Genomic DNA, 27828 nt, shown 5'->3' on the forward strand with positions numbered 1-27828 from the left:
GAATTTTAATGGATTAATTCAAGCTAACTTTTGACTTTAAATTAGTCATATTATTCCAATTTCAAGCAGCTCCATAAAAATATGGTTTGCCAAAGTACAAAACTGCTTGCAGTTGTCCCAAGAAAAATCCATTAAAAATGTAAGAGTGAGTCTTGTTTTGACAAATTTCAACATGAGTCATGAATACTCAGGATTCTTACACCTTTGAACAAGAATTTTCAAGCTGCATAATTTTGATCCCAAAATAATACCTCATGACATATTATCACAAATAAATCCTCAGACCTTAAGATGTTACTTTTTATAACTAGTCACCTACTTGTGACCTATAGAAACTGTCTTACCTTCTCTTTAGGTTTTTTAATCCCTGGATGATAGATAAATGTTGAACCGTGGTGTCTGAAAAAAACCAGCTCATTTTGGATACGTAACATGGAAAAATTCTGTTTTCTTCTTGTGATGAACCCTGAAGATGCCTTGCACATTGCTAGAGTTTCATTGGTAATGAAAACTTTATTCTGAGACTGATTTTGCTGGGAATTTAGACAATTTCTGATGCAACTGCACTGAGGTCTCCAATTTGGTGTTTCTCAGAATGTGAAAGTAAAAAGCACATGGTGTTTTTCATATTCCAAAAATGAAAATATCCTGTGGGGGGGCACTAGATGTGCAGAGATTGAATAAAATCATGTCACACTGTAGTCACTGATGCCATGTGCTTTGAAAGGAACTACACAGTTCTTTTAATTATTGGCCTCCAGCTTTTTGGAAGCAAGGTTGCTTTCTTATTCCTAGCTAGAATCTTTTGGCTTTTTATCATACCACAGCAGATATAATCACAATTCACTAGTGTGGCTTGGAAAAATTTTAGCAGCTCAGTGATTTTCACAGAAGTAATAATAATTTGTAGGTCTTGGGGTTTTTTTCAGCAAATTTTTCTTTGCAGTGTTTTGCTTGTAGTGCGACCAAAGTTTTTTTCTGGGTTTCTCTATAAATTTAATTTCCAGTTATGTTAATACTGAAACTGAATTTCTGTGTGTGCTTTAGCCAACATGGAAGCATAGTTTGCAGATTCATCTGCAAAGCTTACTGAGAAAGTGAAACTGCGGTGCATATATATATAAAAAAAAAAAAGAGCTGTGATAATCCAGACATCCTGGATGAAACTTAATGTAACTCATAAGGAAAATACAGCTGTCTTGCATCCAATCTATGGCATACATATCAAAGGCAAATACAATAGAAGAATTTATTTTAAAAGTAAGGACAAGTCCTTATACTTCATCAAGGACACTTTGGAAGATGATGGTCCCCATGATAACTAACTTTTTCTCCATTGTAACTAATCCAGGTGGAATTTTGAAGAAGGTAATAGAAATTACTCAGGTCATCAAATATCTCATTTTTTAAAAATTTCAGATATATGCAAGACAGAAATCTATGCAAATTCAGGGAACCTCTGGAATTGCAACTTTTTATTTAAAACTTCTTTAAAAAAGGAGAAGGGTAGAAGGAGAGAAGATCTAGCTTTGCCCTTGCACTTTCTGTGTAGTTATGCACGTACTTTCCAAAAACTCTGCAATTACCTGACTACTCATCCCATTTCATTTCCCTTTCAGCCCTATGACTAAGAGGAGAAAGAACGCTTTTCTAGTAATTTTCCATGCATGCTTATTCAACATGGGTCAGCTGAAAACTGAAAGCTTAAAAGAATCATTATGTACATATGACAGAATAGCCTCCAAAAGATAAGCAGTTGGTCTTATTGTTTTGTTGATTTGTTAGTCTCAATGTAGAAAGATTATACTCCTCTTCCCCATTCTCCAGAGTGAAAATAGATGCCATTCAACATTTGATTGTATTTCCCAGCTAGAAAATAAAAGATCAAAAGGAAATTTCAGTTCCTAGGACTTGAAAGACAGGTAAAACCTCTCTTATTTGGTTCAATCCCACCTGACTTCCAATACTAATCCCTGATCCACAATGGGTTCATTTTCTGTGTAATTCTGAAAGTTAGATGCAGTAGAGATCTGGAAGCTCACTCAGTCCTTTTTCTGGACAAGGCAGCACTGATACCAGCTGTTTGTTCCTGGATGTCTCTGCTAGAGTTAATCTGAAATGATGCAAGAAACAAGGCATCCTGTGGGATACTCCTCTTCAGTCCAACACCTGTATTAGGCAATCACCTTACAGATTTGAGTACCCTGTAAACCACACAAAAAGTGGATTTGGTACCTGAGGTAAGTTTTTTTAAATGATTCTGCAGGGTTCAGTATTCTCAGCATGTGGGATTTCTCTCTTGATTTGAGCACACTAAAAATGAAACCTTAATCAGCAGTAAACCCCTCATGTTTCAAGTATGTCTATTTAAATCAGCTACAAAGGTAGATAATAACTTTGAATAGAAATTAATCCTTTTCCATTTAAAGAATCAAGATTTCTGAGAAAATCCTGTTCAACTCCTGGTAGATTTGTATAAGCATGATCTGATCTGAGGAGAATGAAGTGTGTCACCAGTAAAGACAAATATTGCAGCTTCAATCTACGCTGCAAATTAAATATGTTATTAAAACCAGACTCTAGAGAATGTATTTATTTATGAAGTAGTCATAGTAGAATTGTTGTCAGTCAGGCTTTATCTTACTTTACCAGCACTTTTGTCACTACCAAGTATTTTAACTCCTGGATGACATGTTGCCGTGATTAAACAAAAAGTAAACTTCACATCCATGTAGACAGTATTTTAGCTTGCTGCTGACACCAGCTACATATTTTTTCTTATCTTCCATACTGTAAAATTAGGACATTGATGTACATCTTCAAAGTGTTTGTTTTTTTTCTGCACCAGGGTAAGAGTAATAAGAAAGCTGAGTGTTAGTCTCATATTTTTCTGTATATGGATCTTGTTCTAAAAGATTAACATGAGAAATAATTGGGGTCCTGGTATATTAAATGCTTTTTAAGGTATCTTTTTTTGATGGAATAAAGAAATCTGGCCAATGATCACTTTATAGGTAATTAAACTTTTTTTCCAATTACAGTGTGGGGTTTTTTGTTAGGATTTATAAGTTATTGATTCCAAACAGACATTACTTTTCTAAAAGCATTAATTTATCTGCAGTCCACCAGACAAATAAACAACTCACTGCAAAATCCATTTCTTCTTCTTCAGTTAATCAACAAAAATTTAATAGACTATTTTTTTCCTTGCGTTTTGCATGGTGTCTAATGCTTTGTAATTCATGCTTTTAGTTTTAAATATTGATTGGCTGAGCTAAAGTTGTGAAGTTGTGCCTGTAAAAGCATGCAACTTTGTGGACACATATATTCAAAATGAAACTTAAGCTTCTTGCTCTGTGAATTGGCACAGTGAAGTTAAGTAGGTATTATTAGGGGTTTTGTGTCACTCAAAATGGAAGCTTGGTTTATAATTTAAATCATGCCACCAATGCACTGAAAATTGTCAGAATTTATCTATAATGACCTGTTACTGTTGGACAGAGACATTCCTGCACCAGCTTTAGCAGGTAACTATGCCATTGAGGAATCTGCAGTGCATATTTCAATGAAAGATGACAGAAGAATATAGATGTAGAATATATGATTGGCTTTCAAAATTTCCAGTGAAAGGAAATAGCAGAAATAAATGGAAATAATGCCATATGGCATTATGCTCATGATGGAGATTTCTTAACTAGACTAAATGTGAAATGTTCTTCACATGTCAATCATATCTGCTGGCATTTACATAAATTTGAATAAAGTATCTTGGATTAATTTTAGCTGTCTTGCAAAACAATAAATGTTTCTGCACTCAATCTGTTCAAAGTTGCTCTGATGCTTCATTCCTGGTAATCAACAGAGGTTGTGAGTCCGATTCTGTTTTCCCATATTCTTTGTATAGTTTTTAAAAGTACAAATAAAAAGTGAGTAAATTTAGTGTGATTCTGATCTTCATAGTTTGAATCCTTGAGTGCTGATGCTTAAATAAGTAAAGGAGTATCTAATGGTGACAGCAGTGTCACTAGATCCAGAAATTCAAGTGGTAACAAAGTTCTGACACTGCAAGATCAAGATGTTAAAAAAGGTTGGGGATCATGGCTTGATTTTCAAAGCAAAATCAGAATGAGAAAAAAGAAATCAGGTATTTGAAAAACATTAAGCATATTTTTCTTAGTATTTGACAATATCTCTATCTTCCTTTAAAGGTATCTTTATAAAAAGAATGTCTATAGTGGCTGTACTCTTTCGTATGTGGTAAATATGCTATTGAGTGAATAAGACATCACAACAGATTTACAGTGTCTGAGGTGTCAAAATAATACTAGAGAAACTCTATTTAGGAGTCTTCTCATGGCACAGTCTCTGGTCTTTTTTTTCTGGTGAACTGAACAGCAATTCACCCCACTGTGGTCTGGCTAGGGTGAACACAGTACTTTTTCAATCAGGGACTTTAAAATCAATTATTTTTTTCCTCAAAAAGTAAAGGGAAAAAAAAATGGCTGAGCTGTCATAAGGAGCTGAGATCCTAGGAGACACAGCAGACTATAATTGTCATTACAGAGAGCTTCTCTTGGTGTACTGTCCTCCTTGTTGGTGGATGGATGACCCTAGAATTGGTGTTAAATCATCACATATAAATTTTTGATGCAATCATTCTAGTAATTGTTTTTTCTTTTTTGACTATATGTGGTCTTCACTTAGTCCTGGAGATTTATGAGAATATATAATAAAAACCTTAGACATATATTGCTCCTTTTGCCATGAATTTTGGCTGAAGGTTTCCTATGGAATTCGTGAAATGGGTGAGAGAGAACACTTGAAGACTGACAATGTTATCCATGCTTTCTTTATGGCCAGTGGCTGAAACAGTTACTGAAACACACTGACAGAAAAAAAATAATATTCAGGATATTATATCAGAAACTTCACATATCATGTAGCTACAGGATATTCTTACATGTGGATGCAGTGCTGAAATCCTACACCATAATTGCAAGGAACTTGAGAGTTTGTGCTGCCTCTTTTACACATGAATGTATGGGTAAGGAACACTCTAGTTATCCCACAGGAAGATACTTGCCAGCTGGGTGAATCTGAGGCTTCTTTTTCTTTTTTCTTCCTGCAGAGTGAGCATATATCCAACAGTTTTCAAAACTGAATTCAAGGGACTTTTTTTTTTTTATTCTCAATGTTCCCACATTTTATGAGTCACAAATCCTCCTGTACTAAGCAGACAAAAATACTTTCAGAGAAAAAATTATTTGCGTATTTTCAAAGATACACTGATTATGTAAGAATAGTCAGTATCTTTATTCCATCGTTCTTAATGAACAGTTTAAAATGATCTGTAGTTTCTTATGTACAATACTTAGGGATGTATGTCTGAAGACTCATTTTAAGTTCAGTATAAAATGTGAGGAGCAGAGATTGAAGTCATTATTAATAGAAGAAACATTAGATTGGAGATGTCACACAGGAATTGCTGATCATTGAAAAGGTGTTAATTCATGCACCTGCTGACTGGAAGAAAAGGTACTTGAAGCTGCAGGTGTTGAATTTCTAAGGGAAGAGTGAGAGAATGTGGTGCACTGGGACAGTCCATTGGACAGGGCTGTATGGAGGTGCATCTTTTACTTTTCATCCCAGGTGACCACTCAAAACATATTAAACAACTGAGACATTTCACCAGTTGGCAGCCATGTATCTAACAGCAGCAAAGCAGCAGTAGGAATTCTTGCAATCCTTCTTTCTTTTGTTTTAAACTATTAACTTTTGCAAAGAAATGTATACAGAGAAAGGATTTGTTTATAGGTTTTATCACATCAAAAGGAAAAATTGAATGAGTTTATTTTATAAAGGTGTTGGAAGAGGTATTGGAAAATTCCTTTTTTCTTCATATGATGTGCATTGTGTTTTCCTGGTTTATCTGGGTATTTGTTAATCTTTGTCTGCTTGAGGCATGGATATATTTATTTAATTCATCCTTTTCCAGACCTGTCCTTTGGTTCTTTTCTGGTCTGTTAAAGCCATCAGTACAAAAGTTACTCATCTGTGATGGGATTTTTATAAAGTATTAATAAAATATCAATTTACAGAAAAGAATTTAAGGAGCTATTCTGGCCAGGAAGTTCAGGTTTTGTCATGTCATCTACATATCTGCCTTAAAATTCTTAGTCTGTTGTTTTTCAGTCATACTTGACTCCATCAAGCACTATAATGAAGGTGTATAAACAGAAAAGCTAAGACAAGGTCAACAAATATTGGGTTAAAAATATGATTTCCATTGATATCTGTACATCTAGAACTCAAGACTTCTCAAATCTGAAGTGTATTCCTGTCTTGTTCCCAATCTGGCAAAATAAATTACTGATAATTTACATGCAAAATGTCTTCCAGGTCCAGGACTCTGTTGAATTTAACAGATATATTTTAAGCTCCCTGTACAGACACTACACAAAACTTCCTTCCTATGTGATGATACATGATGTACCATTATTACTTGGTTAGAACTTTCTATTGTCATTGTCCATAATGACATTCTAACCATTTTCTGTCTTGCCCTTATTGAAAGTATGAAGAATTTCTTTGTCAGCTGCTGTTCAGTGCAATAATTTTCCCATTTCCAGACCATCGTATTAATGCCTCCTACACAACCACAAACTATCCTCTGACTCATGCTGCATTGAGAAGCACTGATAAGTTCATCTGGCTTCAAGTGCTTCACACATCCTTCTAAAACCACTTGGCCTTGTTAATAGTTAGCTCTCCAGGCTGCATTGCTTCAAAATGCAGTAGTCCCTGAGTTAAGAGTTTTAATGTTTTCATTGAAATGGAATAAGAATGTTGATTATTTCAAATTTAACAGAAGCAGAAATGATTGAACAATTTGTGAAGAGCTTTGTGATGCAGAACTCAATCAGCTAAAATTGGACGAGAAATCATAAAATGGATGATGAGCAAATTTACAATGCAAATTTAACTTAAAATATAAAGTATAATAAACATCATTAGAGAGATCATAAACTGATACTGATCTACTATGCACCATGCCTTTGCTACACATCTAGATAGAAAGTCGAAAGTCTTCAGCAGAACTATATGATATAAAAAGTATTTAATTAAAAACTGGCCTTTATGGCAGAACAGTGTTGTATGTTTATTTACACTAAGAACAAATGAAGTTATAATTACCTGGAATATTTTTGTCCTGTGTTTGTATATTTGCCTTTTAAGAACTGCTTTAATAAGAATTTAACAAGAACCTTTAACAAGAATTTCTATATATTTGGAAAACTGTTTATTTTCCTCAGGAATTTTATTTCAGTTTGGTTTTAAAATAGTGTTAGTTTGACTTTGAAATTTCTATGCTATGCTCTGAGTTGAATGGGAAGAATATTATTTTGATGTAGTGACTTTTATATCCACAGTGTGAATTACTCAGATTTACAGAATTTGTTGGGGTTTTTTTGTTGGTTTTGGGGGTCTGGAGGTGTGGGGTCTCCCTTTATTTTTATTTTTTTCCTGTTTTTTAATTGGGAATTGTGGGGTTTGGGGTTTTGGCTTGTTTTATAATTTGTGGGTAAATCGTTATTTATTTCAATCAGTGACAGCGGACCATTTTCTCAGGGGATATGTTTTGCTAGGAAGGCAGAGTAAGAATGGAAGTTCATTAATAGAGTATTTAAATGCCAGATGTACCATGAAGTACTCCCAGTTTTTAAATAGAGTGATCAACCTCTTCTGTGATAGCAGAGACAGAGCTTTTCTATTCCTGGCTAGTGTGATGATATCCATGCCACTCAGCACTTACTTCTATATTAATGCTCTTCTGCCTGCCAAAAGCAGCACGTTGCATAGCTTTTTTTCAAGTCCCCATTCACCTGAAATAACTTGCTTTCTATTTATCTCTGTCTCAGTTTAGAATGTGATTCATAGGTCTACAGTGAAAAATTATCAGACTTTTAAAGCACACAGAAGCAAGAAATCATCCTGAGGGACCTTCATTCTTTGGCTCTTAGATGCTGAGCTCCCCAGAGCCAGAATTATCTCTGTATCTAACACTGTGTCAGCCACATTGTCAGCACCTAATTAGAAAGCAAGAAGATGGAGACAAGTGAAGATGCCTTTTTCACACTTCTGCTGTGATTACTGACCTGTTAAATGCTGCTTTTCTTACTTTTTATCTCTTATGATGAACTAAAGATTGGATGCCCCCTCAGTATAAAACACTAAAAGAAAAGAAACTAAACCAGACCTGTTGGGAGTACAAGCGATATCTCCCCTTCTGAAGGAAAATCTTAGATCAAAAGGAGTTATAGAATTGTGGGAATTTCAGGCTGGAAGAGAGGTTCCAAATTCATCTCACCCACCTCTGCCATCTGAGGCAGGAGAAGCATATCCTTAATGCATTTGAGAAATTTCCATGTTGGAAATGCATGCACAAAATTCTCATGAGGTCATACTACAGCACATAACCAGCCTTAAAAGGAGATTTTTTTTCCCCATTATACCTAACCTAGATATCTCTTGGTTAATATTGACTTTAATAATTGTAGTCTTCTAAAACTAAAGAGAAAGAAAATGTAATGTTGCCAGCCTTTATCCTTATTTTTTTTTGCCCAGAGATGTTGTGGATGTTCCATCTCTGAAAACGTTCATCATCAGGCTGGATGGAGCTCTGAGCAACTTGGTTCAGTGGAATTTGTCTCTGCCTACTGCAAGGGGGTTGGAATTAAACCATCTTTAAGGTCCCTTCCTACCCAATACATTTATGATTCTGTGCTTCTGGGATACCTCTGCGCTAAACACAGTCCTTTCAACTTTTCTTCTCAGTCCTTGATTCTAAATTAAATCAGTTCTTGTTCTCATCTGAATTTTCTCCCATTTGTGTAAAACATTATTTTAGTAAGATAAATAGTATGAAGTCATATTCCACCTTAGATTTTACCATTGCTAAAGGAAGCAGAAAAACGCCTCCTTTATCTTGTATATAACTCTGTTGACATACCTGAGAAAATTTGTCTTTTGGAAACAGACAATGTGATAACGTTTTCAATTTTATTTGGCTAGCAGTCAGAGAATCCAGATCCTTTTATTCATCTCTGGAGAGTTGTTTTTACTCCTTTTTTACTCTTTTCTTCCTTTTAATTCTTACTATTTTGAATGTTCAGTTAGTTACTAAGAATAATGATGCTATTAGGTACTCTTGGTTACTTTTTTTGCATTGGAATGTGCTATGTTAAGGAAAAAATTGTAATATTCAGTACCCATGAGGACTGCTGTGCTTTCACCAAAGTAAGATAAAATTAAAAGGCATGTTTTATATGTTCTGTATGAACATTGCTTTGAGGAACACGTGTCAGATGGCTACTATAGCTATTACCTGACCTTCATCTGTTTTGTGATAGTTTGGGGAGGACCCTCACATCTTGTCTGTTCATTAGCTGACACATCCTGCTGTCTGGGAAGATTTGCTGCTTGCCAGGGTAGACTTTAGGGAGCTGCAGTGAGACTGATGAGGCTTGCCGTGCTGCTTTCTCACATGTACCCCCAAGATGAGTCCAGGAGAGACCTGGAGCACATCAGGCGTGACTGCATGGTGCTAGAGGGGGTGGCAAGGATAGAGGCAGCTCAGGTGGTGTCTTCCTCTTGATTCTGCTGAAGAAGGGAAAAAGTCCTGGGAAGAGGAGGAAATTCCATGGGCCAGGATGTAGTTGCATGGCTGGTGCCAACATCAAGTTGCCTTTTATCACCATGGGCTCTTTTATTGGTCAAGGAATTCTAGAAAGAGACAGGATCCACGTGAGCACAGAGGAGAAAAGCGTCCTTGACAACAGAGTGGTGAAGGGAGCTGCAACAGGAAAGCCAGATGACAATCCACATGTGAGTGAGGAAGGGGACTGGGCTGACAAGCAAAAGATGTGCAGTTATATGGAGAGGAAACACCCTGAAAACAAGAAAACAGGGCACAAGGGTGGCCATTCCAATTATGCTTACACACATAGGGAAATGCTAAGGGGGCACAAGTGGAATCTAATATTTTTTTTTTTTTGAGGGCAAGTATTCTGCCACCTCTATAAACCAAAAATACTTCATCTTCTCAGCTACTCTTCCATAATTTTATGCCACTGTAGCCACCACTTGGAAGTTCAATTTCAATAAAGAATGGTATTATCTCTACTATCAAACATAACTGCTGGGACCCCCAGTAGTTAAATCCAGATCCAAGAGTTTTGTAACTTTGTTTTTTGTTTCCCACATTGTAAATGTGATGGATGAAATTCTGAGATAATGGAATTTGGAAATCATCAAAGGATGCAATTGCATGGGAAAATAGAAAGTCTACAGTGACAGCTATAAAATACTCACAGTTAAGGAGATAGCTTTGTCTAGGACAGACAGAATAATATTTTGTTTGGGGAAATACAACTTGTGGAATGAACAGAGGCAGATGAAAAACAGAGGATAAAAGGAATTACAGATTCAGATATTTAAACTTCCAAATAATCTAAAGGAATTCACTAACAGGTGAATTACTATTTAAGGCCTGAAATGTTCCTATCTGCAAAAGCTTCTGCTGCTGCATGTATTTCTAATGATGAACCTTTCTTTCAGCTGGCCTGTAAGACAGGAATATAATTTATAACTTAATAAGGACAAAAAGAAAACATTTGGTAAAACATACTGATGATATATTGATTTCTGTTTTCTTACCTGGTACCAAGCTGCATAACAAACTTATTATGAAACAAATTAGGTATTTACTTCTTCTCCACTATCTTTTCAGCCATTAAAACAATTCATTCAAAGGACCTGAGAAACAAGACAGCAAATTCCCCATAGTGTATCCTCATGCTACACTCCTGGGTGTTGTATGACTTTTGGGGCTGGGCAGCTTGGTTTGTACCCTATCCATTGCCTTGGCACCCATGGCTTTCACTCTTGAGAAACACTGGTTCCAATAATCATCCTCAGGATCCAGCTTGATTTTTCACACCCCTTCCCTTCCCCTCTCCCCTCTTGTTTTCTTCTCTGTGGCTTCAACTGTGATATCCTCTGCTCTGCCTGTTGTGCGCCCCTGAAGAGCCGTGTGGAAGGTGTGAGTAGCTGGGCACAAATGCACACACACACACACACACACAGGCAAACTGTGACATGCAGTGTCTCAGCACAGCATTCCTCTCCCTTTTTCCACTGTGAGATGGCACAGGTCATCAACAGCAGGTGAAGGCTGAGCACAGTATCCTGTGTTACTCCTGTCTGCTCATTGAATTCCTGTTGCTGGTAAAATTCTCTTCATCCTGAACCAGTGAAATTCCTGGACAGGATGAAAGTCTGGAAATCTGATCTCTCAGATCTTCAAGAGTCTTCTGCGGGTAAATCTTAAATCTTGCCTTAGTGCATTATGTTCTTTTAACTGATGACTTTCCCAGCAACCAAATTCTCCTTGTTGGAAGTTCATGAGTGTTTATAGCTGAAGAGAGAATGATTTTTTCATCCTTATTAGAACTGTGCTCTTTCTCTCTCCTTCTCTCTGACTTCTCCCTTTTCTTGCACTCTAAGCAACTAAAGTTCAGCTTACAACAGGAAAAAAAAACAAAGAGTAATAGAATATATACAAACAAACTGGAATTGATAGGTGAATTACATTTGTGAGCTAAATGTTTAGTGCATAATGCAGAATTAATAATTTGCACATACACTTACCAAATTTTTCATCATATAATTTATTATATATTTAATGGGATATTTTAAGGGTATAGGAGTATAAATACTTTCATTTTAACTTTCATGGTCTGAAAAGCTGCTATTAGTAAAATGCATTTTTCAAACACAACAGTACTGCTGGTTTCTGTTCCAATTGTAGAACTGGTATCAGTAAGTCATTAAAACTGAAAAAAGAGGCAAACCCGTGTTTTTAGAAACTCAACAAGATCATGTGGTATGTGCTAAGTTGGAAGACATTAGTTTAGGAACTTATATGTAACGCCTTAATATATTAATTAATTATAAATATAATGCCCTATTTAGGCTATTCAGGAAGGGTGAAGGGGTCACTCAAAATATTTTCTTTTCTGAAAATTGATTTTCTTGGTGAAAAGAAGAGCCCCAGTGAAAGTTTGTCTTCCTAAAATTTTAAGTCTCCTTTTCATGTGCAATTATTTATTTTTTTTTTGTCATTGCTTATTACAAGCAGACGAAGAAAACTCTATTTTGTGTGTGAAGATTCAGTAAACCAAGTGGGACCTGAGAACCTGTCTCTGCTGTAGAGCTGAGTTAGCTTTGCAGTTTTGAAAAGTTTGCTACGGTCATTAGTTATTTCTGACAGAGAGCATTATTTTCTAAGGGAATAAAAACAATCTCTGAAGAAAGAGTATCAACTAAAACTATTGGAAGCCAAAAGAGCAACAAAAAAACACACACAAAAAAACCCTCCAAATACCCCAAAACAAAACTCCAAACAAAATTAAATGAAGTGGACATGAAAAAAAAAGAAAGAGTCTGAAAATCTCTACCAATGAATGTGGACCAACCTTTCACATAAGAATTATTTTGAATTCTGAGTACTTGTAGTAAGGGCAGGAGGGGATGGGCGGAAAATAATATCATTACTTTATTATTCCTTCAAAAGATTTTTTCAGCTTCAATTATTTCACTGCTTCAGAATTTTAGTTTAGTTGCTTGATATTTTAAATCCTGGAGAGTTCATTTGCACACTTTTATACCTCTATATTCCTGATACTTGTTTTCCAAGAAAAAATATTGAAAGATTATATATTTAAAAATACTGCAATGAAACCTTGCATTTTTTTCTCTTTTAAATACCTAATATCAGATAGACATAGGTACAGCTGCAAAATGTGGTAACATGCAGCCAGAAGAGGCTGGTGGAGGATAACAAGCATACGAGCACTTCCTTACTAAGGAGAGGCCTATGGACCTATCCTGAGTACTATCACCTCCTGCTTTCTGTTCAGGAGGCAAGATGATGTGACCATGGGCAGAGCAGACAGCAGTGGCAGTGTCTGGCATGAGCAGCAGGAAGGCAGAGCCTATTTTTATTGGATGCAACGATAAATTTTTATTTAGCACTTCTGCAATGTTCACACATGGCGTGTCACCTTGAGCTGTGCGTGTGCAGGGGTGAAGGTGTGTGGGTGTGCTTTTTTCCCCGTAGAAGGGTTTCTCAGAGAGGGAGGTTTTCATCCCACACGTACCAGGCTGAAAGCAAAGAAACCGTGTTTAGAAAAGTGCTAAATAAAGTAAGTGATTGAACAGAGGAGAAGGAGGATGAAAGAACTATGCTGATGCTGCTGTCAAAATAAAATGGGACAATTGCTTAAAACAAAAGCCTGGAATACTTTAGTGTACTTAGAAGATTTAATTAGAACTACGTAGGCCTGATTTGCCACTGTTTGTGCCTTATATAATCATATAAATTGTTCAAGGTACCATATTGTAATAAGGGGAGATATTTACATTATTCATCAAGAGTGAAAATACATTAATGTTGCTGTAGACTTTGAAATAAAATATATATGCAAACAAACAAAGAAACAAATGAAAAGTCATGATGTCTGTGTTTGAAAATGGTTTTGATATAATATAGAGAAGCCAAGAATCTCCAAACTGTTTCTATTTTAATTTGGCTGTTTCTACCTTGTTCTCACTATTTACATAACATTTATTATTTGTATACATGCAAATGACACAGTTATATCAAGATTTCTGCATGGAAATTCTTCACTGAATATGTAAGGTAATCTCAGCTTTGTAATGTACCTGTTATAGTATACTACAATGTTGTAATATTATATGTTATCAAGCAACTGGGATATATTGTTTGGCAAATATAACACAAAAGTTAACAAATAAATTTTAAGACAGAAGGCATTTTCATCTGTTTGGTGGAAACTATTTTATCCCTTTGTTCCCAGTTATCCATATAGAAATGTACAATTTCCTAGCAAATATATGGCAAAGCAGCAGGGAAGAAGGCTGGTTGCTGTAAGGTCCTGTCATTTGGGTCAGGTGGAAATGCTCTGGAAGGTAGTAGGCAGCATCATCATACACAAAATTCCCTATCAAGCATGTTTACATAGGAGAAACATTTGGAGTTCAGGGTGGCATTGCAATGAAACAATTAGGACAGCAAGGATGTACCCAGGAGAAGATGGGGAGATATCAACTCACTTGCAGGCAATGTGGGTAGCAGTTGGGCTTGCTCATAGTGGAAAACCAGAGCAAAGACTTCACAATGAAGAGCAAAACTTCTTTGGCAAGAATATGTGGTTTACTATAAAGCAGGCTGGAAATGTTGCTGGAAGTTAGTGGTGTGAGGAAAGGATCTGACCTCTAAGAATATGATGCTCCAGAGAGAGGATGGGTTTCGACAACATTTTCATTTACCCCTCCTTCCTAGCAGATCTGAGTGAATCTACAGATCTGTATATGAAAGGTATATATATAAAAAAAAAATTACCTGATTTAATGTAGTGAATTTTGAGGGACTGCACTTCAGGGAACCTGTTTTGTAAGTGTAGAATCCCATCATAGCAGTCATTCAGTCCAATTTGAATAACACTTAGGTGTCCATGAGTAAATTCTTGCTGGATTTTGCATGATAACTTAAATGATTATCCAGCCTTGGCACTCAACTTCAGTAGACTTCAGTCAATTTCAGTAGAAATTTAGCTGTCTTTGGTGAGCTGTGTAAGGAGTTAATTAGCTTCACTGTGTTGTACCTTCTGTTTGGTTTAGTGAAATTATCTCGCTTCTGTCCTTGCTCATCATTAACTTTCAGTCTCCTTGATTGCAGTCTACATGGATTTTCAAGTTCTTCATTAATTATTTTAGGTAAACTCATTAGACACTGTTCCTTTTTTCTTTCTAAATTTCAGTGTTTTAATGATATTTCTGTTCTCCAAAGGTAGAGGGAAAGTAATTTTTCTGTGCTGTATTCCATTGATAAAAAATTGCAGGCTAGACTTTTTCACTCTCTGCTTCACAGAGACTGAGAGACTCTCTGAAGTTACAGACTCCCACAATGGAGTCTCCATCCTGTCAACATGAATGGAATCACTTATTCCTAGGTAGCCTACTTGCCTTCCAGTTGTTGCCACAGAGACAAACACATCAAAAATGTATTGTAGTGACTTTTTCACTTAAAACCATCTAATTAAAAAAAATATCATTGAAGAATTTGAAAGATTGATGCTTTTACAATGTAAGAAAAGCAGTGTGATCGTTAATCTTTTCCATAATTAAATTCTTCAGCAAGATGACAGTGCTCAAACTAGCTTATGAGATACAGGCGTCACAAAGCTGACTATAGAAATCAAGTGGCTCTGAATGTCAGAGAAGTTGACAATCTTTCTATTGCAGACTTTTAAACATTTATTTTCTTAAGTAGTAAATAGTAAATTATATTACTAAAAACAATAACTCACAGCAAAGGGATTGCAGTCAAAATTATTTAAAATATATCTATGTTTTCTATGTGGTTGAAGCCTTGAATTTGTCTGGAACTCTTCTTTCATACCACAGACAGACTATCATACAGATTTTTCCCAAGTAGAGTGCATGAATGGATAAGATTTATTTAAAATTTATGTGGTGTGAGTTTTGTGAATGGGAGAATTGCATTTCTTAGGCTGGAATGTCTTTTAAAATAATTTACTAAAGCATGTCCTGAGGGTCACATCAAACCATTTTCTCATTATAACTAGTGTGAGAGAAGAACAAGATTACGTCAAGTTTAATTAGATTGGCCCCATAATTTATGCTGCTGAGTATTTGCTGAAACTGTTAATAGAACATTCATATACTCAAAGTTTACAGAAATAGACTTCTTGCAATGTCATCACAGATTCACAGTTCCATAAAGACTGTTTTGTCTAAAGGTGTACAAAAATATAGTCATAGATTGGTATAAATTGTATTTTTCAGTATTTCAAATGATTTCAACATCATTCTGCTGTAAATCAATTTCATTAATATTTGCTGTGCTGGAATTGTGGATACCAAACTTCTCTTGAATGAATTTTAAGCAGGTTTTTGCTGGGTTTTGCATTTTTCAGATTTCAGACCAGATGCTTTTGAAGTGCCTGAGAAACAAAATAATCCCATGTTTACAAAGCCAGGAGGAAATGTTGCTTTTACTCCTCCTTATAGACTTGGAGATTCAGTGGAGTGAACGATGAGGGAAAGGATTACAGCAGATTGGGTAGATATGGTCATTCCGTGCAACTCATCAGGAAAGCAAAGCTTTGGGTCAGATTTGAAAGAATGTACACCAGTGGTTTGTTCTGACCAGGAAAGCTCCAGGACTGTCTTTCAAAACATTACAGCCTCTGACTTTGCAATGTACTTCTGTGTAGCTGCTGGGAGAAACAAAACCATATAATGAGTTTTACTGTAGCTGGTAAGTAACGGAGAAAATGGTAAATGCTTTCAAAATAGAACCTTCTGAGGCACTAGCACTTTTACACAAATAAAATACCTCTTCAGTAACGAGTGAGAATATATTTAAATACCATTAGCATTTACATTCCAATTAGCATCACGTAAAAGATAGCAAAGATAACAATAAATCTTGTTTTCTCAAAAATAAACTGGGTTTAAGCTTGTCTGATCTCATTACAGGACTTCAGACCTTCTTTGTGAGGAACTGGTTTGATACTATCACAGAATACAATAGAATCATGGAGTTATTTAGACTGGAAAAGACCTCCAGGATCATAAAGCTCAGCTTTTGACTGGGCATCACCTTGTCAGCTGTGTCGTGGAAGGACACAAAATGATTCACACGACCACTCTCAGTGTCAGAACAAAAACCTGTGAGTTTATTCTCTGACTCCAGTATTTATAGATTCTCAACAATGACCAGGGATTGGATAATTAAGTTACCACCTTCCCAAGCACACTGGTCATGCAAAATGTCCTTCAAAAGACATTTCTTAGAAGGAATATGATAAACAACTTATGTTTACAGGACTTTCATGGGAAAGTAACTAAAACTATGAAAATATTATCAGAAGGCTTAATTTTCAAGGCAACGAACAGAATCACTCCTGTTGTTTCTTGAACACTTGCAGGGACAGTGGCTTCATTACCTAGCTGGGCAGAGTCATTCAATGCCTGACCACCTTTTCCTGATGTCCAGCCAGAACATCCCCTGGTGAAGCTTGAGGGAGTCTCCTGTCCTGTCACTGGATGCCTGGGAAAATAGACCAACCCCCACCTGGCTCCCACCTTTTCAGGTGGTTGTAGTGACAAGGTCTCCTCTGATCCTCCTTTTCTCCAGGCTGAACAGCTCCAGCTCCCTCAGCTGCTCCTTATGTGGCTTACAAGACAGAGATGCTTTGGAAAGGGAGTGACGGCCTGATATTGCAAGAAGAGGTGGTCATTCTCCCAAAAAAGGCACAAGGAGAATTCGCCATCAGCACATTGTACTTCAAGAGCTTTGGAGATGACACCTGTCCTCCAACAAAGGCAAAGAGCACATTCACTGTAGTATTTGTAAAGTGGAAATTCATAAACTGGGCTGTACCTTATTCAGGTGAGGGGTTTCTCATGGAGAGCTGGGAAGATCTCTAGGTTTTGCTGTTACTATTGTCACAGTTTGCTTATAATGGGAGCTACACGTCCCAACACATAGACACTTGAAATCTTTCAAACTGTGGGTTGAGCTCCATCTTTACCTCCATTTTCTGTTATGACTCAGAAAAAAACCAAAAAAAAAACCAGCTTGGTTTTGCTTCTTTTCTGTGGAATGCATTTTGAAGACCTAATCCTGGCACCACCCCGACCTTCTTCTGTTGCAGCATTCAGTCCAGCTTTCATTGCTCTGCCCTTGTTCCTGGTGACACATGGTACAATAGTGCTCAGCAGTGTTGTGGAATGGTGTAAAACTCCAGAATATGTTTAAACTGCGATATGGTTAATTGAGAAGTGGAGAATGTGCCTGGGTAAAGAACATGATGATCTGTTTTACCTTGAATACTTGGGCACAAAAACCCATGAAAACGAGCAGAATATGATAAAAATACAGGAAACAGGACAAAAAGTCCTCACCTCTGACAATTTTAAACATTCAAATTTCAAAATCCTGACTAAATTAATATAAGCAAGCATGTCTTAATTTTGGAGCAATAGAAATATTTCCTTCTTACTCTTGAGTGCAGTTCTTCTAACGCCAAAATAAAAGCATATTGTTGCAAAAAATGCAGTAACCTTCAGAATGATCAGTTCTACCTGTACAAAATGTTTCTTCTACAAAAGAAGATAGTTTAGTCTCCATGCTTCTTTTGCTCCTGAAACAAATTGAATTTATGATTTCTAGTCCTAGCAATGGCAGCATAGTTGTGGCTGTTTATTGGAGGAAAAAAAAAAAAAGGAAACATTGAAGAATATGAAGTACAGTATGACTCAGAAAAGACTCCATTGTATCCCTTTTAAGCCCTCGCCCCTTATTATTAAGTGCATTTTGTTGAGTTTTCATTAATTTCAAACAAAGTGAAATATCAAGGATTTCTTATTATTTCTCTTCAACCTTTGTAATTTTTCATAACACACAATTAATATTTCTGGTGTGATATGGAAAAACAGTAGGTGGAGAGAAACAGCGGGGCAGGCGTCAGCTCCCACTTCAACCTGTGGCACAGCCAGTGAAGTCTCTCACAAGCTCATGAGTGACTTTGCTTGATCCAACAGTTGTGGCTAGAATAAACAAAACTGCTGCCAGAAACTTGCTGCACTATTTTTTTTTTTGGTGTATGTTCTACCAGTTTAGTCATGTCACTTTCTTTGGCTCGGATTTTCTACCAAACTCTTCCAATGCTTTAAACCTGTTGGTGTGATTCTGCATGGGTGAAGCGATTTTTCTCGCCTTGCCCAGTTCCAGAGTTATTTTGAAATACTGAGCCTAGAAGGTGGGAGGAGAGGAGGAGAACTGCTGTTTAGGTTTTGGGTTGAGAGAGTAAGAGAAAAGATAAGAATCCCTCCCTTTTTTCTTTTTTAAGCTGTTGCTGGGAGGACCTCAAGAACTTTTGAAGAGGAGCAATCTTAGGTGACACGCTGTATTAAGAGCACATGATTATTTTCAGAAGAGGTTACAGTCCAAAAACTGCTCATTCTGAGAAGTGGTATGGTAGAAAGAAGCAGCTTGCTTCTTGTCTAGAGGTAAATGTATTTTTGTAAAGAAAAACAGCATGGAATTCCTGTCAAGAAAAAAGGGAGAGAGGAAGGAATAGATATTCTTTCATCCAGGCATCATGAAAGCAGTCCTTATAGTTGTACCAGTAAAAGTCAGCATGATTCATTTAATGTTTTTGAATGCTAGTGAAAATTAAACCATGGGATTAAATCAGTATCACTAAGTTTATCCACTCTATCCCACTACATATTTTGAGTGCTGTTTTTCAAAAAAAGGAATTTACAGGTTGATATTCCACAAATATCTTTTGACCTGTCATGGGGTAGCTTCACCTTTAAGACCGAGTAAAAAAAAGGGGAAGTTGAAGCTACTGGTGACTGATGGGAGTTTTTCTTCCTGACCAATTATCAGTCATTTCCAAGAATTGACAGCAGATCTGACCATTAAAAAGTGAATTCAACTTGTAAACACCCCCTTAAGAAGTACACTCAGAGCTCTCTCGTTCTCTTTTGTTTCCGGCTCTGGAGAGGTAACAAGCTCCGTCTTGGCTTCCCCCCCCTCCCCTCCCAGGCCCGGGACAAGGCCGCGGCGGGGGGGGGGGGGGGGGGGAAGGAGAGAAAAGCAGAGTTTAGCAGTTTAGTTTAGTTTTCAAGGTCTGTTGCTAGACTGAAACTTGACACTATGAACTTTTGTAGTTTTCTTCTTTTAATTCCTTTACTACCTAGATAAACAATAGATTACTTCTTTTTCTTAGAACAGACAGAGAAAGAGAGACAATTAACATGTAAAACATCATAAAACTACTAAAAACAGTGAAGAAAAGAGTTAAGTTTAAATAAGAAAGAGAGAAAAAAGAAGGTGCTTGTTGCTGAAAAGTCTTTCTGTTACAGCTATGGAGATGGACAGTAGTTTAAAGACTTCTTTAATTCATGGCTAGAGTATGGGAGGAATAGAGTATTCAAAGTGTGGACTTTAAAGAAAAGAAGGATGGTTGTAATGCTGTGAGTTGCTGGAACTTGCGAGTGAAGTGAAGATTTTAATGCTTTAAAGAAGCCAAAGAAATGGCTGTTTTCCAGGGAGGCTCACAGAAACAACTGAAGAAGATTTTTACCTTTGAATCACTTATCCTTAAAAATAACATCCCTAGATTCAATTTGACCCATTGCACACCTCAGAATAGTGTGAGATGGGAGGAGTGGACTCTAGAAACTCCATGGATTAGCAGGAAGAGACTTCTGTTTCTCTACAACGACTGATGAAAAGACTCTAAAAATTGAGACTGTTTTTGACCACCAAGATTGTAAAATGATTTTTTTGTCTCTATGTTGTTACGTGTACAAAGAAATAATCGAGTAGTAAGAAGTAAAAGGGTTTTCTGAAAGTTTATTTTGGTATTCTTATTCTAATAGTCTGTTAATAAACTGTCTTTATTCCTTTTAAGTTTTAAGCCTGTTTTACTCTTATTTTAATCCATATCTCACAACAAAAAAAAAAAAAGTAATTTTTGTTAGTAGTTTATATGTTCAAAACCTGGAACATATAAAGCAATATATTTGTAAAGTAGGGTAGTTCTTGTTGGACAACTCTTACAGAAACAGCTGAATATTGCATATTTATGCGTATTCAAAAGACTTGGGATTAATTTCTGGTGTGTTCTTCACCATATTTCTCCTTCTAAAAATTCTGTCAATATGGAGATCAGTCATGACATCAGATTCCACTGAACCCATTTTCTGTGCTTCTCTTACCATGCTGTTTTCTTTAAGACAGTCTTTGAAGAAAGGAAGCAGACTTGCAATCCACATATTGTTTTGGTGGATAATTGGGAAAGAATGGGACGTGTCATATGAAAAGACTGAAAAATAAGCAGATCTGAAAAAAATGTACTTACTCCCTCTTGAAGACACAGACATTTTTAGAGATTTAATATTTTTTTTCCCTTGCTTTTGCAGAAAGAAGGGTAGCAAGTTCTCCTAGGCAAAGTAAAACACATTTTTCTGTGGTCCCACTAGATCTGAAAAACAGGTTAGTGGTTGTATTTACATGCACATTCAGGGGGTCAGAGCTACATTACAGTTCTACTAGGCCTCTCACCAGCTGTGTTGCCCTGCTCTGGACACATTGAAATACCTCCACCTACTTCTAAATTAGTGGGCCCCAGAAGTGCACATGGTGCTCAAGGTGAGGCCATGGCTGGGGACAGCAGGATCATCTTCATTAGTGTCCAGATGAAAAGCAGGGAAGTGCTTGTATAGTCACTGGGCATTATCATACATTTCCTGAGAGCTGGAAGGAGACAGCAGTGCTTCTGGGCCATGGGAAGAAGACAGAAAATAAGAACTGCAGTAAGGGGTTGAGGAGAACCAGGATAGGAGTAAAATTATCTTCCTTCTTCCTTCATGAAGTCATTCAGCATGAACACAAGGTATCAAACCATCTCTGTGGTTCTCTACTCAACCAACCATCATTCCCTGGGCTTGATGGGAATTCATGCTGGATTTCTGCCTTTCAGCTATGGGGTAAATTATTTCAGTGATACCCAGTTAGGACACCATACAAGCCAGTCCAACAAGGCATGTGACAAAATACATGAAGGTCTTGACAGATCATGATGTTCAAACCTCTTGCTAAAACAACTCTCTGGCTCATCCGTGCTTCCTCCTCAAAACCAAACTCAGTGCACTGAAGGTTGAAAAGTGTCCCTCAAAAAAACTTTCCCAAACTTGCAGAGAAATACTAATACTTAACAGAAATTGTACTGATGCCAAAAATATACTTAATAACCTCCTGTCAGCATAACACCTTTGCTGAGAACATAAGAACTAAAGAGACATACGACAAGTCTCTGACATGTTTCTGCAAAATCTTGACTGGGATGTTAAAGTCAGTAATTACAAAAGGTTTTGTATAGTTAAAGAAAACAAATACCTAAGGGAGGTTTTGCTCACTTCAAATGAGAAAGGACACATGGGCTTTCAGTTGTTGTTAGTTAAAAGAAAAAGAATCTAATGATTTTTCTCATCCATATTTAACTGACAGCTGATAATCTCGGTTTTCAAACTCATTAACTCAGAGATTATTATCTTGACCTGAAAAAATTATAAGTGAAACTTCAGGAAAAGAAAAATGAAGTCTGGAGTAGTTAAACTGAAGGGTGCGGATGCTGTTGAAATCTACAGCTCTGTCCAGATTCACCCATCCTTGATGACAATCAAATAAAAGATTTTAATTTTTTTTCCCTTGTTACTTACAGGATTTTTTTTGTATTTCTGTTAAGTACTCAGTGACACAGGCATCGACCTTCTCTGGTGGGTAGCATAACACATGGTAAAAAAAGACATTATAATTTTTCCTGAATTTGGAGGTAAGTATATGCACCATCCTGTCATTTAAAGTACACAGCAGCTGAAAACATTCTGCAGTAGAGTGATTTCATATGAAGTTGTAACACAAAAGGTGTTGGTTTTTGTTATCAGGCAGCCTTCTCTATAGTGTCACACACCTTCACCGGTGTAAACTTCTGAGAGAATTTTTTTTCTTTTTTCTTTCTAGTAAAATAGCACTGGATTCAAGTATAAGACTCTTCTGTAATCAGTATTTTTTTGTATTATCCTTTCCATTGAACATATTAATGCTAAAGAGGCGTATCTGAGCAAGTCTCATGTGGCACTCAGGACAGCCAGATAAGAAGAAGTGAACCTTTTTGATCCTGGAGAGGAAAGGCACCTGGTGATGGCTCAGCAGCTGGTTAGCTGGGATTACTTTCATTAGTGACAGTGGTTGGTTTCCTTTGGCTGTGAACTAAGCACATACCTTTCTTGTCTACCCCAATGGAAGCACTTTGGGGCAGCTCTCTTTTCATTGTAGAGTGAGCAGAACATGAAAGAGGGAGTACACCTGAAGACAGATTTTAACTCCCATTCACCAATGAATAGCTGAGAACTTGAGCTGTGGATTACCTGTGTTCTTACCTCCAATGCTTTTCACCTAAAAAATAAGTATTACCTCACCACAGACTTGAGCACTATAAGAATTAATTGGCTTATACCTTGAAGCCATTTTCTTGTCTGTCTCTACCTTTAGTTATCACAGGTTGCTCTTTAGTTTCATTTGAAGATATGACTCCATTCCAAAGAAATCAATACATTTCAAGCAAAGTTGCTATAAATTTAACTTTTCATGACTAGCTTGCAGTTTTCAAGGAAAGCTTTTTTGCTTAGGCTAGAACAAATGGGACAGGTTTAATGACATCCATCATCAATGCACGTAGAATATTAGGTGATTAAAAAAAGGGAATGATAATGGGAGAATTTTTTGTGATTTTTTTTTTTTTGTTAAAAACAGAACAGATTTGTTTTTGAATTAGAGTAGAGAATTACCGATACCATTGTGTGCAGTACTGGACAGAAAAATCTCTTGAGTATTGAGATGATCTTCCTGGTACTCTGAAAAATAACTTGCTGCCCATGGAAATATTGAATGACTATTTGGTATCTCCTATGGGACAACCTTTACAACCACAGAACCACAAGGTCAGGATGAAAGGGACCACAGTGAATAATCTGGTTCAACCTCCCTGCTCAAGCAGAGTCATCCTGGAGCACATAGCACAGGATTGTGTCCAGATGGCTCTTGAATATCTCCAGTGAGGGAGACTCCACACCCTCTCTGAGCAATCTGTCCTGGTGCTTGCACCCCCACAATAAAGATGTTCTTCCTCATATTCAGGTGGATCTTCCTGTGCATCAGTTTCTGCCTCTTGTCCTATTGTTTAGCACCACTGAGAAAAGCCTGGATTCGTTAATCTTCTTGGCACCCTCCCTTCAGATGCTTATGGACTTACAGGTTGGACTTGATGATCTCAAAGGTTTTTTCCCAACCTAGCTGATTCTGTGATTCCATTACACTGATGATGTCTCCTCTCAGTCATCTTTTGTCGAGGCTGAACAGGCCCAGCTCCCTCAGCCTTTCCTCATAAAAGAGACTCTCCAGCCCCTTCATCATCTTTGTTGCCCTGTGCTGGAGCCATCCCAGGAGCTCCATGTCTCTCTTGCACTGAGGAGCCCAGAACTGGACACAACACTCCACACACATGTGGCCTCACCAGGGCTGAGTAGAGGGGCAGGGTCACCTCCCTCGAGCTGCTGGCAAAGCTCTTCCTAATGCAGCCCAGGATCCCATTGGCCTTTTTGACCACAAGGTCACTCTGCCAGCTCATGGACAGCTTGGGGGGGACCACCAGGACCCCCATATCCTTCTCTGCAGAGCTGCTTCCCAGCAGATCACCCCCAGCCTGTGCTGGTGTGTTGAGTTATTTCTCTCCAGGTTCAGGAGGACTCTGCATTTGACCTTGTTGAATTTCAGGCAGTTCTCTGCCCATCTCTGCAACCCATCCAGGTCCTTCAGACAGTCCTCTGAGGTATTGGCCTCTCCTCACAGCTTTGTGTTAGCCAAGAAGATTCATTTAAGTGTACTGAGAACTTTTATTAACCATATATTGAGTCACTTAAGTATGAACTGCTGTCTCACCAGGGGACAGAAGGAGATAGAAAAGGATTATATAAAGCATAGCTATTTTTTATATACCGCTGTGCTGTGTTTACTCACCTTTGGTCATCCCAGTCACAAGTTAGTTAAGAGCTGGTTCAGCATAATAAAGGCTTTTTAGAAATGAGGGAATTGCTGTAAAGTCTGAAAATCAAGCATGAGCTGTCATGGAATAATGTCTTTATATAATCATTGATCTTGCAGCTTAGTTTGTCATAAAAAGTTCATGCTGATTTATTTTTTTACAAAATATCAATTGTATTTATTGCAATCATATTTTAGCAACTTGGGATCACAAGTGGTTTATTATCTACATAGCTGAAGGGATTTCAGCTCCTCTTTTGGTATTAGATTTCCTACTGATCTTCTGCATTACCACTGCTTATCACAAAAAAGTGAGTAACAAATCAATTTGCATAATATACTGAAGCAGGTAAGGATGGATGTGTTAACAGCTCATCCTACTATCCCCCTCAGACAGGAAAAAAAGAGGTATATGTAAAAAATGGAATTTTTTCACCAAATTTTAAACTTGGAAAAACCTATCTGTTCTACAGCCTATGAAAAAGTGACATTTTCTGTGTGTTTTCCCTTTTTTTCACATTGGGAAAACAAATGACTTATTTAAGTTCATTTTGTCAGCTAAGTGCTTACAGTGGTATTAGCTGAAACAACATATTAAGGGCGATTTGTCAGCAGTAACATCAAGCTAGGCACTGCTATTCCTTTTTTGTGCACAGAGGACAGGTGACATCTTGAAGTTTTCTACATCCGCTAGCATTTTTTGTCCTCTGATTTTATGTTCCATATTTACAGCTGGATCCCAAGTAATAGCTCAAGCCATTATCTAAGTTTCCTGTATTCCCTGCCAAAAATCTTTAGTGGTCTAATCGAGAATCTCTCTTCTTCCAAAGAAAAAAAAATAGTGAGCAGAAAATGTATTCCTTCCCCTACCACAATATATGAGGCTGTTGGGATTTTGGGCAATATATTAATTTTTCCCCAAATCAAAGGCCCTTTTCAGGCTTTCATGACACAGTGTTAATCTCATGCATGTTGCAGTTGGCAAATCTACCTGGATTTTTATTGTATTTATTGGTTTCAGTGGGAAAGCAAGCAATATCAATATTATATTGGAATTAGGTATTTCACACTATACTATCATGTATGTTGCAGTTTTCTCCACTGTTTCTGACTAAATATATGTCTTCAGAAAGAAGAGGATTACAGAGGTGTTATCAAAAGCTTTGTACTCTACTCAGATCTGGGTAAGACCACCTGTTGAGATTAAGCTTACACATGGTTTGTACTGCATATTTATTAAGACCTTTCTCTTCTGTGTCTGCTCTTTATATCCCCTGAATCTTACAGTCTATCTTAAACTGACAGGAAAAATTGAAGATTTTAAAATATGATCATTACCATTCATTAGTTTTTTTATGAATATCCTTTAATGCTTTACAGCTACATTTAGTACATTTATACTCTACTCTGTTCCGTTATTAACAAATTACATCTTTCAGTTTGATAGTCTTTTTATTATTTGTATCTTTTTTAATGTCTTTTTTCCTGAAGTCATCACTTGTAAAAATGAGACAAAAATTTACATTCTATACTATTATTATATTCTATTCATACTCTTTATTTTATCTGTTTTTTCCAGATCAACTTACTACAATTGTTTCAGTGCATCACTTTTTTTTTTTTTTTTTTTTTTTTTTTTTTTTTTGGTATTGTAATAGTCCATGTTTTGGAACACTGAGGGTTACTTTTTCCCTCCTTAATAATCCTATTCAAGCCCAAAAGTTTAGAAGTGGAAAGACAGGAGCCAATTTCACTGCTACTGTCTTGTCTCTTCACACTCTAATTGGGGGTATTAATTGAGGGTATGTTGTATGTTTAGGGAAACATGTGCTTCATGGTGGATGTGAGACTGGCTTTCCACCTATCACCTCTCAGATCTCACTCCTTGTGATCCAGTGATAAGCTCCACTGTCACTATGTCCTTATAAAGCTGATTTCTCACTTTCTGACTGTTGGATCACTGTTTGCACCAGGATGAAGCTCTTTTTATAGACTGGCCATAGGCTAGGGACCACCCTTTTGCTTCAGAAAACACCTTTCCTCCATACCAGTTCACCCAGGTACTGTAACATTAAATTGTCTGAATGAAATTACTAATTCTTAGCATTGTCAATAGCTTCAGAATAATTAATGTTTTAAGATGGGTGTAGGAGAGACTGTGCCAGTTATCTCAAGAGTGTGTGTGAGGGGAAGGGGGCATTTCACTGGTGTTTTACCAGGGGCCAGATGTGAGACTGCTGGGAAACACACTCAAGCTGCAACTTCTTTTTTTCATATGACTTGAATCTGAAATGTATTCACAGAAAACAAGAAGACAAACCCCCATTTTATTGATGGCTTCATACTTCCCAATAATAAATCAGCATCTGAAGAAAAAATTTTCTGCTTTTGCAAAGTGGTAGCTGCTTTGAGAAAAGTCCTTCAACTTTTTCTTTTTTTTTTTCTTTTCTTTTAATGTTCTTCTGGCCTCCTTCTAATGGTTATGGAAGATCCAATTTTCATGGCTTGCACAGCAGAGAAAGAAGGGAAGAATCACCACTCTGGCAGACAGAGGAGATTTACGTCAACTGCAAAAACATCTCACACAAACATAAGAAAAGACCATTAGGTTCTTTCTTAAGAATGAAGTAATCAAAGTACAGGCCTTTTATTTGCAGCATAGACTTTATTTTCTCTGTGCTGGCAAGGTCGAACTGGCTGTGCTGGGCACGGCCTGGGCTGCTTTGGCAGGACAGTGACGTAACCTCAACTGTGTTGGTGCTGTATTGCAACCTGCAGAGCTACCCTATCCCTTAATTCATATGTAGAATTCAATTGTCTTTCTGCAATTGAAACACTATTACCTAGTAGGTGGACTCCTAAGTATCAGTTTTAGAACAACTCTAATATGCAGAATGGAGCCGCATATGTTTACAGAAAGTTAATTTGGTCAGAGAAATCTATGTGTATGGGAAGCCTGTGTGACAGGGTGAGAAAGAAAATGTGTTTGATGTTGTCTATGTTCATGATTCTTGCATGTCAAATTGAGAGCTCTATAG

The 27828-nt window shown here is 37.0% G+C and overlaps 1 protein-coding gene across 1 annotated transcript; it reads left to right on the plus strand.

Moving 5' to 3' along the window:
• Positions 1-1052: 1052 nt before the first annotated feature.
• Positions 1053-27421, plus strand: CD226 (CD226 molecule). The gene is given in 9 exon segments (XM_058831126.1): positions 1053-1316; positions 1318-1386; positions 9667-9889; positions 11313-11378; positions 16083-16403; positions 16406-16426; positions 24989-25101; positions 25523-25533; positions 27280-27421. Coding segments are annotated over 9 exon segments (1230 nt in total).
• The last annotated feature ends 407 nt before the right edge of the window (positions 27422-27828 follow it).

This window comes from Poecile atricapillus, chromosome 2, assembly GCF_030490865.1.
Source record: "Poecile atricapillus isolate bPoeAtr1 chromosome 2, bPoeAtr1.hap1, whole genome shotgun sequence".
NCBI classification, from domain to species: domain Eukaryota; kingdom Metazoa; phylum Chordata; class Aves; order Passeriformes; family Paridae; genus Poecile; species Poecile atricapillus.